The 14,084-nt window shown below is 42.1% G+C and overlaps 1 protein-coding gene across 3 annotated transcripts in view; it reads right to left on the reverse strand.

Annotated features, from left to right (window-relative positions):
* Positions 1 to 14,084, reverse strand: part of LOC112232092 (bile acid receptor) — a 25,163-nt gene continuing 11,079 nt past the window's right edge. For 2 of the 3 annotated variants that reach the window (XM_024398888.1, XM_024398890.2), the window contains 7 exons: positions 13,459 to 13,599; positions 9,950 to 10,083; positions 3,516 to 3,614; positions 3,101 to 3,200; positions 2,136 to 2,282; positions 1,068 to 1,181; positions 1 to 791 (listed from right to left, as the gene is read on the reverse strand). In XM_024398888.1, coding sequence (XP_024254656.1) covers positions 553 to 791; positions 1,068 to 1,181; positions 2,136 to 2,282; positions 3,101 to 3,200; positions 3,516 to 3,614; positions 9,950 to 10,083; positions 13,459 to 13,599 — 974 coding nt within the window. In that variant the 3' untranslated portion in view covers positions 1 to 552. The remainder of the gene's footprint in view (positions 792 to 1,067; positions 1,182 to 2,135; positions 2,283 to 3,100; positions 3,201 to 3,515; positions 3,615 to 9,949; positions 10,084 to 13,458; positions 13,600 to 14,084) is intronic. The other variant, XM_024398889.1, reaches the window with a different exon arrangement.

The raw sequence follows: 14,084 nt of genomic DNA on the forward strand, positions 1-14,084 counted from the left end.
TGACTTGGAGTTACATTGTGTTGTTTAAGTGTTCCCTTTATTTTTTTGAGCAGTGTATTTTTGTTCAGTATATTTATAAACCACAAGAGAGATCGTATGTCAAACTGATCCAGTCCAAACTCCTGTGCCTGGGTCCAAACAATATCATGACTACAAGTGTATTAGTCAGAAGATGATTTGCCAATACTAGGGATGTTATCAGATTACTTTCTACAAAATCTTTCAAACTTGACAATATAAGTCCATTATTCCGTTGGGAGATCTTTTCTTTAAATAATGTCTCCAAGTTTCTTTGGTCTGCAACGGGGGGTCACATTCAAGTAGCCCATCACGAAGGCTCACAGAACACCTGAGCAAAGCCTACACAATATCAATTTCCAACATCTGAAAGCGGTGTCATGTCTTATTGCATCGCAGTCATAAATTCTGAAATGGTTCGATGTTCAGCTTTCGAAATGGTTGCAGCTTCTGAAATGGTAGGCGTCAGGTTGAAATGTTTGTCCTCTCCTCTCTCCCATTCATCCATCCATCGATGCAGCCTCTATGTATCATTCACTGTACGTCCCAGATCTCACAGAGGAGGGGGGTGAACTTGTGGTCGCTCATGCGCCAAGAGGTAAGCATCTCGGCGTGGTGGTGATTGAGGGTTCGCAGTTCGGTCAGCCGTCCCAGGAGACGGGCAAAGTGCTGGGGCTCCAACGGGTGCTGCATTGCACAGAACCTCCTGAGCAACTCCAGCATAGGCTCCTGCAGCCTCTCCACTGCCTGCTGGTCTTTCAGGTATGGCCGGTCTGTAGAGGATAATAAATTAAAGGGGAAGTTCCGTATTTTACAACCTAATGACAGATGGCCTTTCACCCTGAAAGTAGTCTATAGGCATAGAGAAACTGTATTCCATGGTTCAGTTTACAAACTTCAGATAACTTTAGCCACCACTAGCTAAAAATGATTAATAGAGGCATGCGGCACATCAACTTTAAGCAACATCAAACCAAATAATTGAGTTTATTTCTGTTGATTGGACCATTACATTTTTACTTGTGATACATGCCCAGCAGTCAGCTCACCTGGTGACAGGATGGTAATGGCGGTGAGAAGGGCGTGTTCTTCCGGCATCATCTGGAGTTCCCCGATGCTTTTGTAGAAGTTGAACATGGGTGTAATGAACGCCTCTGATATTCCTGGAAAAGATGTGGAGATGCGTGTTCAATGCACAACCATTGGATGGCAGTATTTTCCATAGATGGCAGTATAGTTCATATATCACTGAGGGGAATGGGTTAAAACAGGTACAAAGGTGTAAGCATAGATGATGTACTGATACTTACTATAATTCCCATACAGTCCCACTATAATGCACCAAAAGATGTGATATAAGATTTGAGGTAACATACTATTGGCGTATACCTTTTGCAGATTTCAATTTTAAAAATACGCAGAGCAGAACTACCCCCACCTCCACCAAAACAATTCACCCCCTCCAGTCAGATACATCAGAGCCATAAGCTTTCAGAAATGCCAGGAGCGCACAAAGAGGGTGAGAGGTGGACAATAGGGCTCTTGATGTTTAGATAAAGAACAATAGCCTCTTTAGACACCACATCTCTATTTTCCCCTCAGACTGGACTTTAGCTTGAATATCTCTCCACCAATCCATTCACTCTGGAGAGGTGCCAAGAGACGGAGTGACGCAGTTTATGGAGGATAAATCATTGGCATAGCTCTAACTGATCCAGTCTAGCATCAGAAGGCATCCCTCTTTTACTCCCCTACCACACTGCCTGGCACAATGCCCATACGCGCTCACAACAGAATGAACCCCAACCTGGCGGGCAGTGGTCAGTTTACGTGGTTAATCCACACCTGGCCAGGGATCAACAGGTCCGTACACTGCTAGTCTGCAGTGTGTGTGTGTGTGGTGGAGGAGAGGGCTGGAGGCCCTCACAAGGTGATGAGTCAGAGAGGAAGTGTACATGTTCATACAACCACAGATTGTGGTAAAAAAAAAAACTTCATGATAATAGTGATGATAACCACCATTTAGTTCTAGTAACAGTAGTATACTTGTTGATGTATATTAGAGTATTGTCATAGTATTTTCCCTTAAATGCTCCAGATTCCCAGTATGAACATACCACTCTTGCGTATCCTGTCCTCCAGCACCTCTGTGTGTCCATGGGGTAGCTTCCTGGTAAACACCTGTGCTGAGCGCAGGAACATGGCCTCCACTGCCGAGCCCTTTAACAGAGCTATCTGATCCTCATGGTCCAGGGCAGAGAAACCTGTCAGGGCCGTATCCACGCACGCACACAAGCATGCAAACACAGTCAGGAGAGGCTATTGCAAGGAGGAAGGGAAGGAAGGATGGACCTCCTCTACAGTTTGTGAGAAATAAAAAATTATGAAACAGAAAAAATCCTGCTAGTAAATAAAACTAGGCTAAATAAAGTCACTCAGTAGAAGCCTCAACAGAAAGACATTGGTTAAGGAAGACTTTTCTTTCCATTTCAATGCAGTGTAACAGAGGTGGTTTGGTGAACTATGCTTCTGTGATGAGTAACCTTGCCTGAGACCTGAAGACTTGTTAGCTTCCTGAGTTAATGCCTAGACATTTGCTCAGTGGACGAACACAGTCTTGTGTCACTGTAATGATCCGTATCAGTACCCGCTCTGACTTATGCTATTAAGTCAAACAAGTTAATTGTTGTTATCATGTTGCTATTGTGCTGGAAATGTTTTATGTTTGTGCTTTTCTAATAACTAATTTCTGTGTTCAATTCACGTGCTTTTCTAATAACCGTTTTCTGTGTTCTGCGAATCCTCACTATCAGTAGCTGCAGTTTGGCAGAACGCCCAGACAGTACGCCCTTTGTTTTGAGAACAAAATATCTCAGTTTCAAGGTCTCAGCTTAGAGAGAAGAGGCCTCGTGAGGTACTGGTCTGTTACATGTTATGAACCAGTATTAGTCAGTCACATGAATTAGACTATTAGTATGGAGTACAAAAGGCCAGAGGTTGACTGATAATTAATAGGAGTATCCTATATTCTACTTCTTTCAAGAGAAAAGGTTGGAATGACCATTATCATAGAAGTCCAGACCTGGAATGTTTTTGGTAAACTCCACCAGCACTTGAACATGACTGGTGGCCATCTCTGTCAAAAGGAGGAAGTTCTCATCTGCATTGAAATGCTCCTGTAGCTGGAGAAACAAGGGGACACAAAAGACAATTACAGAATGTGTGTGAAGTTTTATGACACTGCTAGCTGATAAGGAGAGTTGTGCAACTGCATCTAAGTTATGAGGGAGAGAACAGTCTTGACTTCTACTGGGATAGAGAGCATGTGGTATAAGTCATTGCTGGAGTCTTACTTAGAAATCATCTACTCTGGGATATGTTACAAGGGTCTCTTATGGTGTCTTCCATGAACTGCGAATAAGTCTGAGTTGTAAAGCATATACGATGGCTTGCTGAAAGACAAATAATTTGCTCGAATTGTAGGAGATATCACATACCAGTTTTTTGGCCATGTCTTGAGGGATTCGATGTTTCTGGTAAGCTCCTACGATGAAGCTCAAAATAGCCTGCTGCTCTTGACTGAGCTCAATCTTCTCCTGAAAGAAAACCATTAGCAATCAGTTTTTAATCTATTCTGTATGACACTAAGGCTATTTATGAGTCATACTTTTAAAGTGGCAGTCTTAGCTGTGAGTAATACAATCTGTTGGTGGCAACAGGGCTTTAGAAATGTTGATATATTCATAGTTCATTTTAACACTGGGCTGTCATTGTCATGCTATTCCCATATCCAGTAATCAGTATAGGGCATTTAAAATCAAATCAAATTGTATTTGTCGCCCGTTGTATTCAGCGCATGTGTAGACTTTACCGTGAAATGCTTGCCTATGAGCCCATCCCAATTATGCAGAGTTACAAAATAAAAAACAGTAGTAACACAATAGTAATACAAGAGGAATAAACAACACAATAATTAAGTATATACAGGGAGTATCAGTACCAGATCAATGTGGAGCTATATACAGGGAGTACCAGTACCAGATCAATGTGGAGCTATATACAGGGAGTACCAGTACCAAATCAATGTGGAGCTATATACAGGGACTACCAGTACCAGATCAATGTGGAGCTATATACAGGGAGTGCCAGTACCAGATCAATGTGCAGGGGTAAGAGGTATTTGAGGTAGATACAGAGTAGCAGCAGCATATGATGAGTGTGAAATTGTCTGTGAATGTGTGTGCATGTGTCGGTATGTGTGTGTGTTATGTGTGTGTGTATGTGAATGTGTGTGGGTTTTGTGTGAGAGTGTCAGTGTAGTGTGTGAGTGAGTGTGTATATAGTGCATTTATATAGTCTTGTGAGTGTGCAAGATAGGGTCAAATCCAATCAAATGTTATTGGTCACATACACATATTTAGCAGATGTTATTGCAGGTGTAGCAAAATGCTTATGTTCCAAGCTCCAACAGTGCAGTAGTATCGAACAATTCCCAACAATACACACAAATCTAAAAGTAAAAGAATGGAATTAAGAAATCTATAAATATTAGGACGAGCAATCTCAGAGTAGCTTTGACTAAAATACAGTAGAATACAGTACATACATATTAAATGAGTAAAGCGGTATGTAAACATTATTAAAGTGACTAGTGTTCCATTATTAAATTGACCAGTGATTCTTTGTCTATGTACATATACTGTATACTGTATACTTCCGGCCCTTCTTTGGACACTGTGTTAACAACCCTCCAGGCAAGCTTCAATGCCATACAACTCTCCTTCCGTGGCCTCCAATTGCTCTTAAATACAAGTAAAACTAAATGCATGCTCTTCAACCGATCGCTACCTGCACCTACCAGCCTGTCCAACATCACTACTCTGGACGGCTCTGACTTAGAATACGTGGACAACTACAAATACTTAGGTGTCTGGTTAGACTGTAAACTCTCCTTCCAGACCCATATCAAACATCTCCAATCCAAAGTTAAATCTAGAATTGGCTTCCTATTTCGCAACAAAGCATCCTTCACTCATGCTGCCAAACATACCCTTGTAAAACTGACCATCCTACCAGTCCTCGACTTTGGCGATGTCATTTACAAAATAGCCTCCAATACCCTACTCAACAAATTGGATGCAGTCTATCACAGTGCAATCCGTTTTATCACCAAAGCCCCATATACTACCCACCATTGCGACCTGTACGCTCTCGTTGGCTGGCCCTCGCTTCATACTCGTCGCCAAACCCACTGGCTCCATGTCATCTACAAGACCCTGCTAGGTAAAGTCCCCCTTATCTCAGCTCGCTGGTCACCATAGCATCTCCCACCTGTAGCACACGCTCCAGCAGGTATATCTCTCTAGTCACCCCCAAAACCAATTCTTTCTTTGGCCGCCTCTCCTTCCAGTTCTCTGCTGCCAATGACTGGAACGAACTACAAAAATCTCTGAAACTGGAAACACTTATCTCCCTCACTAGCTTTAAGCACCAACTGTCAGAGCAGCTCACAGATTACTGCACCTGTACATAGCCCACCTATAATTTAGCCCAAACAACTACCTCTTTCCCAACTGTATTTAATTTTTATTTATTTATTTATTTTGCTCCTTTGCACCCCATTATTTTTATTTCTACTTTGCACATTCTTCCATTGCAAAACTACCATTCCAGTGTTTTACTTGCTATATTGTATTTACTTTGCCACCATGGCCTTTTTTGCCTTTACCTCCCTTCTCACCTCATTTGCTCACATTGTATATAGACTTGTTTATACTGTATTATTGACTGTATGTTTGTTTTACTCCATGTGTAACTCTGTGTCGTTGTATCTGTCGAACTGCTTTGCTTTATCTTGGCCAGGTCGCAATTGTAAATGAGAACTTGTTCTCAACTTGCCTACCTGGTTAAATAAAGGTAAATAAATAAATAAATAAACATAAGGCAGCAGTCTCTAATGTGCAAGGTTGAGAAACTGGGTGGTAGCCGGCTAGTGATGGCTATTTAACAGTCGGACTAGCTGTTTTTCAGCCTCTCGTTCCCAGCATTGATGCACCTGTACTGACCTCGCCTTCTGGATGATAGTGGGTTGAACAGGCCATGGCTTGGGTGGTCGATGTCCTTGATGATGTGTTTGGCCTTTCTGTGACATTGGGTGCTTTATGTATCCTGGAGTGCAGGCAGCGTGGTTTTGGCATACCGCACCACCCTCTGGAGAACCCTGTGGTTGCGGGCGGTGCAGTTGCCGTACCAGGCGGTGATACAGCCCGACAGGATGCTCTCAATTGTGCATCTCTAAAAGTTTGTGAGGGTTTTAGGAGCCAAATTTCTTCAGCCTCCTGATTGAAGAGGAGCTGTTGCGCCTTCTTCACCACATTGTCTGTGGGTGGACCATTTCTGAAGATTTTCACCTTCTCAACTGCGGTCCTGTCGATGTGGTAGGGGCATGCTCCCTCTGCTGTCTCCTGAAGTCCAAGATCAGCTCCTTTGTTTTGTTGACGTTGAGGGAGAGATTATTTTCCTGGTACCACTCCACCAGGGCCCTCACCTCCTCCCTGTAGGCTGTAGTGTCATTGTTGGTAATCAGGCCGACCACCGTCGTTTCGCACGAAAACTTGATTTAGTTGGAGGCGTGCGTGGCCACGCAGTCGTGGGTGAACAGGGAGTACAGGAGGGGACTAAGCAAGTTACCTTTGCTTTCTTGGGTACAGGAACAATGATGGACATCTTGAAGCAAGTGAGGACAACAGACTGTGTCCGCGACGTGGCTGACGTTGGTGTCCACGACGAGGCTGGTCTTCCCTTTATTATGCATGAGTGTCTGTAGACCCTGCCACATACGTCTTGACTGAGCCATTGAATTGCGACTCCAATTTGTCTCTGTACTGATGTTTTGCCTGTTTGATTGCCTTACGGAGGGAGTAACTACACTGTTTGTATTCAACCATATTAACGTGTCACCGTGTGGTTAAATACGATGGTTCGCGCTTTCAGTTTTGCGTGAATGCTGCCATCTATCCATGGTTTTTGGTTTGGGTAGGTTTTAATAGTCACAGTGGGAACAACATCCTCTATACACTTCCTGATGAACTCAGTCACCGTGTCAACGCAGATAGTCTGTAACACTTAATTAACTATTTAGCTGTCTTATGGCTATTAAGTAGTCGTATGGCTTGGGGGTAGAAACTGTCTCAAAAAGCCTGTTGGTCGGAGATCCGATGCTCCAGTACCATTTGCCTGATGGAAGCAGAGTGAACAGTCTATGGCTGGGGTGGCTGAGGTCTTGCAATTTTTGGGCATTCCTCTGACACCTCCTGATGTAGAGGTCCTGGACGGCAGGGAGCTTTGCCCCAGTGATGTACTGGGCCGTCCGCAACACCCTCTGTAGCGCTTTGAGGTATAATGTTTTGAGGATCAGAGAGCCCATGCCAAATATTTTCAGCTCCCTGATGGGGAATAGGTGCTGTCATGCCCTCTTGAAGAGGACAATGTGGACAATGTTAAGTCCTTAGTGATGTGGATGGCAAGGAACTTGTGGATGGAAGCTCTTGACCCGCTCCACTAAAGCCCCGTCAATGTGGATGGGGGCGTGCTCTCCCCTCTTTTTCCTGTAGTCTATGATCAGTTCATTGGTCTTACTGATGTTGAGGGAGAGGGTCTTGTCCAGGCACCACACTATCAAGTCTCTGATCTTCTCCCTGTAGGTTTTCTAATCAATGACGTGATTAGGCCTACCAACGAGTCGTGTGTGGCCACGCAATCATGGGTGAACAGGGAGTACAGGAGGGGACTAAGCACGCACCCCTGAGGGGCCCCCGTGTTGAAGGTCAGCGTGGCAGAGGTATTGTTGCCTACCCTTACCACCTAGTCCAGGATCCAGTTACAGAGGGATGTGTTCAGTCCCAGGGTCAAAAGCTTGGCGATGAGCTTGGAGGGGACTATGATTTTTAACGCTGAGCTGTAGTCTATGAACAGCTTTCTCACATAGTTATTTCCCCTCTTGTCCAGGTGCGAGAGGGCAGTGTGACGTGCGATTGAGAATGCGTCATCTGTGAATCTATTGGGGCGGTACGAATTGGAGTGGGTCCAGGGTGTCTGGGATGATGGTGTTGATTTGTCTCATGACCAGACTTTCAAAGCACTTACAATTGACAGATGTGAGTGCTACAGGGCGATAGTTATTTAGGCAGGTGTCATGACTGTCCTGTGAGGATCCGAATGCGTCAGATCAGCTTGGCAATGGACGACAGTAACAAGACCCTCTCTCACCCACAGAGGGGGGAGGATGGAGCTGGTGGGGGGTTGACAGCTCACACCCTGTTGTAAATTAAAGGAGATCCAGAGAACATCCCTCTCCAAATTAACACAGAAATGTTCCTTTGTCTCCAGAGACTTTTCCCGCCAAAACTCTAACACGTTCTAAAGCGAATACTAGAAAAATATTCCTAACAGAGAACGTGGGGAATGGTCAGTAATGATCTAAATAATAATAATGTCATATGGGTTGTTATTTTGTGATGTTGTAATTGTTTTTATAAAGGATATACTGTAATTTGAAAAGTATATACACTATCCAACCTTAATGTTGTATTTAAACAATGATGAACATATTTATGTTAGGTTAGGAATGTGCTTTTAGGATCCATAAGAGAATTTGTCTCTTTTAACCTTTGCAGAGTAAGTAGTCACACCCTGAGTGAGGTAAGAGAGTGTGTCAGCCTGACGGAACTACCCCTTTCAACTAGAGTGCATAAAAGGATTGGTAAAGAAACTTTTAGACCAGAACATCGCCAGGCTGCAGCTGTGTGTGTAAAGTGGTTTGAACCCTGAATACCAACACGAGATGAGGAAGAAAACTCCCCTCTCAGACAATCACTGGTACGGCTGTTTAGCTGTCCTAGGAAAGTATCTAGAAAAGCACATTTAAGTGGGACTATTCTACTACTCTTCAAACCAATGTATTCTGCTACTCTCATCACCCCACTGGTACCATCAACACGGCCTATCTTCCAAGGAGCATCTTCCAGAGTGAACAACAGTAGAAGCCGATGGGGAGGCCACCCTTTGGACAATCAGAGCCTAATAGGCATGCCGCTGAAAGGCCCAACACCCTTCCTAAGGAGGGCTGGTTCCGACAGAGATCCACTGCGAACGAAGGCCTTTAAACGTAAATACATTAATGATTTCTTACTCCAAATGGGCAGCCTGTTCGTGTGCAAAGTATATGATTACTGTGAGAGTAGTTTCCTAAAGTGTATCAACGATAAGTGTCTCTTTCTCTCTCTCTTAATCTCTCTCCATGTCATTATGTAAGAAGCAGCCATATGTTGTGTCAGTCTGCTAAGGACCTTTTCCTAATGTATTAAGTGTGTATATTTATCCTGTGTTACAATTTAGTTAGCTAGTAAATAAATAATTAAACCAATTTGTGTTGTACTGAATCAGAAGTAAGGCTGTTTTTTTTCAGATGCAAGAGGTTATGACTTCAGAATGATGATATGATAAGAGGTTGTGATTAATGTGTCGACTGTTTTATGGATGTAATAGGTAATTATTTTAACAGCTGCTAATGAGTTAATTGTTACATGATTAATTTAATCAGGTAACAATTAAACATAGTTAGTTGATAAGATAAATAAGTCATCAGATTAATGAAAGTAAAGTCACAACACAGGTTATCTTAGAGTTCTCGAGAATATAGACCATCAAACAAAAGCTACATTTCTAACTTTTTTTATCTATTTTTTTTTACAAAGGAAGGTCATTCAGGAAATGGTTAGTTTGTCTTAGTCTATAAACATCTAACACCATTTTGTAGTAAATCATTTTCTAATAAATAGTGTTCTGTATTTATATTCCTTCATTGGGAATCACTGACACTCAAATTTTGAAGCACAAAAACATTCTAAAGAGCAAAAAGGGGAGCTTTTACCTTTGACAGTTTGGTGGTGGAGGTGACCTGCTTGCTGTCTCCACCCTCTGTCTCGTCCCAAGTGGACTCTCCTGGTGAGGCCTTGGTGTTTTTCCTCAGCCTTTTAGACTTACACTGGATCTCTGTCAGCAGACCTGTGGGCAGTGATGAAGGGTTCAAACACAATGTGTTGAAGGAGAATTTCATCCCTACTTGTTCAATAGTGATTCTCTTTGTGAACGCACCGTAGCCAGCCAGAAAAAGCCTGATGCCCAATGATACAGCAGGGCGTTTGATATTTTAAATTGGCTTTATAGTGTAACTATGGGTTTGAGAAAGTTATTGAGCAAGTTTTGAACATTAATTCTCACCTAAGGTAAGAGGTTAGCTCAGATGTAGAGTTCAGATAATTAGGGAACTCTTTTAGACATTATAACAAATTGAGATATCCCCAGTAATATTCTAAATTATAAACCAGGTGGTTTGAGCCCTGAATGCTGATTGGCTGAAAGTCATGTTAGTGATGCGCGGGTTTACTCCTAACCCACAGTCCCTGTGGATATGGGTTTAAGGTCATTAAATATTGTGTGGATGAAGGACGGGTGGGTGGCGTAAAGAGAAATAAAGAGAAAGCAAAACCTTTAAAAATAGAAAAATGTATAATTCTTGTGTTGTAGGCTATATTGAGGTTTTTCTTTCATTATTTGAGGCTATTTGGCATTAGTGCATAAGCCTAAGTTAGGCCCTAAAGCTTAGGCTTATGCACTAATGCCAAATAGCCTCAAATAATGAAAGAAAAACCTCAATATAGCCTACAACACAAGAATTATACATTTTTCTATTTTTAAAGGTTTTGCTTTCTCTTTATTTCTCTTTACGCCACCCACCCGTCCTTCATCCACACAATATTTAATGACCTTAAACCCATATCCACAGGGACTGTGGGTTAGGAGTAAACCCGCGCATCACTAACATGACTTTCAGCCAATCAGCATTCAGGGCTCAAACCACCTGGTTTATAATTTAGAATATTACTGGGGATATCTCAATTTGTTATAATGTCTAAAAGAGTTCCCTAATTATCTGAACTCTACATGCCAAATTATTCTACCCACCAATCACCAAATTATTTTGGGAACAGGCAGAAAAACTTAACATCAATCCACGGAGGCAAAAATGACAATGTCGGAGTTTAATTCAATAAGAGATAAGCTGTGAAAGGACAGTTTAAAATAAAGAGAAAGGAGGACCAGAAAAGTAATGGTTTGGTGAAGTGGTAAAAGAGGATGATAGCAGTGCTGCTATATTATGTGTGTTGATTGTGAGGCGCTATACAAATTTAACAGTCACAAGACAGGGACTTCCAATCGGCCTATGGCACGTCAAGGGAACTGTAGCCTACTGTTCAGATGGGTTAAATGGAAACTGAGATCTGGACACTGACTGTAGGTCTATAACCCCTCACATAGCCTTAATATGAACTCCAGAATTAAGCAGTTCTTGCTGTAAAATGATACACCAAATGTATGCCAAACATTGACTCGTGAACAGGAGTGGAGAAATATGATTCATTTCTTTCAGCATCTTGAGAGAATGTGAATGCTCAGTTAGCACCTCTACAGACGGTATCTATCTTTATCAGCATCATAAAAGCTGATAGTATTTCAACCACATAAAATATGCATCCATGCCGAACTGAAATCTTATCAGAAACATGTTGGGTCGTTTTCACAGCTTTCTATTTCCTTACAACCGGTCAAACTGATGTCATCTGCAGATTTTACACAGAAAACCTTTCCAGTATTTTTTTAGTTATTGCATTTTCTCCCAGGCCCCTAAACATATTTTGATGAGAGAGAACTTTACCGATGTCAAATAAATTGAAGCATTCATTTTAGCGATTTTACATTATTCTGGTAAACAAGGGTTTATTTAGTCTTCTAGGGCAACATATAATGACAGAAGAGAAGCTGCGTGTATCTAATTATAGACAAGTTGCCTACCAAAGCAGAAGCATATCTAAATCAGGCCCAAAAATCGTGCACCCCCTGTCAAAACATTGTTCTGCCGTCTTTGACTGTAGCCCATAGCGCATTTTCTATATTTGCGGTTTAGGGTGGGGTGCAAGCCTCAGATTTTCACTTTTTCACATATAGTCGGACGGTTGTGGATGGCTTATTAGCAATTGTGCGCAGGTGTGGGTGAACAAACAGCTAACTCCCCGGTAAACAGTTTGTGGTACTGTATACAGTATGTCCAATATACCACAGCTAAGGACTGTATCCAGGCACTCTGCATTGTACGGTACATAAGAACAGCCCTTAGCCATGGTATATTGGCCATATACCACACCCGCTCATGCCTTATTCCTTAATTATACAACTCCTGTATTTTATGCAGCGAGTATGTTAATGCAGCGAGTGTGTTAATGGTGAACTCCGTCCTCCTGCTCCCCTTGCCTGATACTCCAAATACACCCACCAATTGGGTCTCCTTAGTGGTAGGATTAGGATAGAGGGAAGGACACAAAGATTTCATCATGACCATGTCTTTTTGATCAAGATTTACACCTTAATTTCCCCATTCTTCTTTTGTTTCTGCAAAAATACCTTATCTTCCAGTTGACTCTCTCTCTGCCTCTCCCTCCCTTGAATAGCAACAACGGTGAGACCTTTCTGCTGTGAGCGGTAATGACACAACTGTCCCTCAGTGAAATTCAAAGCAGTCGTGTCAGAATCCAAAATGAGAGTTCTCTGCTATGATCTGAGAATGTCCCCAGCGCATTGAAAGAATATTATGATGATATCATACAGTCTGAATAGATAGTCAGGCTCACAGCTAGACACATGCCAATCTGAATTATATACTGAGAGTGAGTGACTGTTTAACAATTTAATTTATATGGATACATGAAAGGTAAATGGATACATGAGTGGTAAAATGCAATACTATTGAAGATATGCCCTGCAATTTGTTATATTGGGAAATAACAGGTGCACTTCTTCTTAAAGGTCCTCTGAGATCTGCCAGTGCTTCAGTTGAATTAAAAGAAAGCGGTTGAATATTATTTTTTGTACGGGCAGGTACTATGGTACCATGTATCATACGTTATTAAAACCTGCAGTGTCATCTCTCAAGCAATAAATGCACATAGTAGTAAATCAAAGAGCTGGTGTTATCACCAAATTCATTTCCTGTCATTGGCAAGATAATCTGTTGCACATAAGAAATAGCAATATGCTTAGCGATGCAATAGCAGATCTATGCATCTGCACCTACATGGATTCTGGAGTAAAGGCCATCAAGAGTGAAGAAACATGGAGGTTCCTTCAAATGTCATGACCACCTTTCTTGTTGAATCTTTCAGTAATGATGCTTTATGGTTTCCCTTGACTCTTGGTCCCTTTTCTTATCAATAATACCAGTTCCTCACAGACTGTACCATCAAGTGTGACATAATAGGTGCACTATCCCATGATGATCAATGGAGAGATGCCAACAGCTGTTGGCGTGAGTGCTGATATACTCACATTCTGCCAGCATGCCCATCTCCTTGCACTTCCGGAGACGACACTCCTGGCACTTCCTGCGCATGTACATGTCCATCTCACAGGTCCCTTTACTCTTGCACTTGTACACGGCGTTCTTTGTGATGCTCCGTCTGAAGAAGCCTAAAGGCAGTAATCAGAACAATTACCCAGTGACCTCAGTCTTTGGTCATATGATGAAATACTAGTGGTATTATGTACTGTAAAGCAAATAACACCACTACAGATGCAGGATCTTAATTTGATCACTCTTTTGTTGCCGAGAATTTGGAGATGAGCTTTGTGATTTAATTAAATTCACTGAAAACCCACACAAACACAGTTATATTTACTGAATTGCACTTTACATGTAGCCTACTTTTGCCCAACTATGTAGCCTAACCACCGATCAAGCAACATTATGGATTAATGTTCAAATCCTGTCGCTGGATTATTTTCCTGTAAAATATAGGTTGAATTAGGATCTGTATGTGGTAGAGGTGGACCGTGCCTTGGATCTCCCATAAATAAAACCGCTAATGGAGTGATGGCATTGGTTTGTGGCTGATCTATGCCCTTGGTCTTGACCTATTCCCAATGGGTGCTTCAAACCATTAACATTAACCCCT

Source organism: Oncorhynchus tshawytscha, linkage group LG06 (genome assembly GCF_018296145.1).
Source record: "Oncorhynchus tshawytscha isolate Ot180627B linkage group LG06, Otsh_v2.0, whole genome shotgun sequence".
NCBI classification, from domain to species: Eukaryota; Metazoa; Chordata; class Actinopteri; order Salmoniformes; family Salmonidae; genus Oncorhynchus; species Oncorhynchus tshawytscha.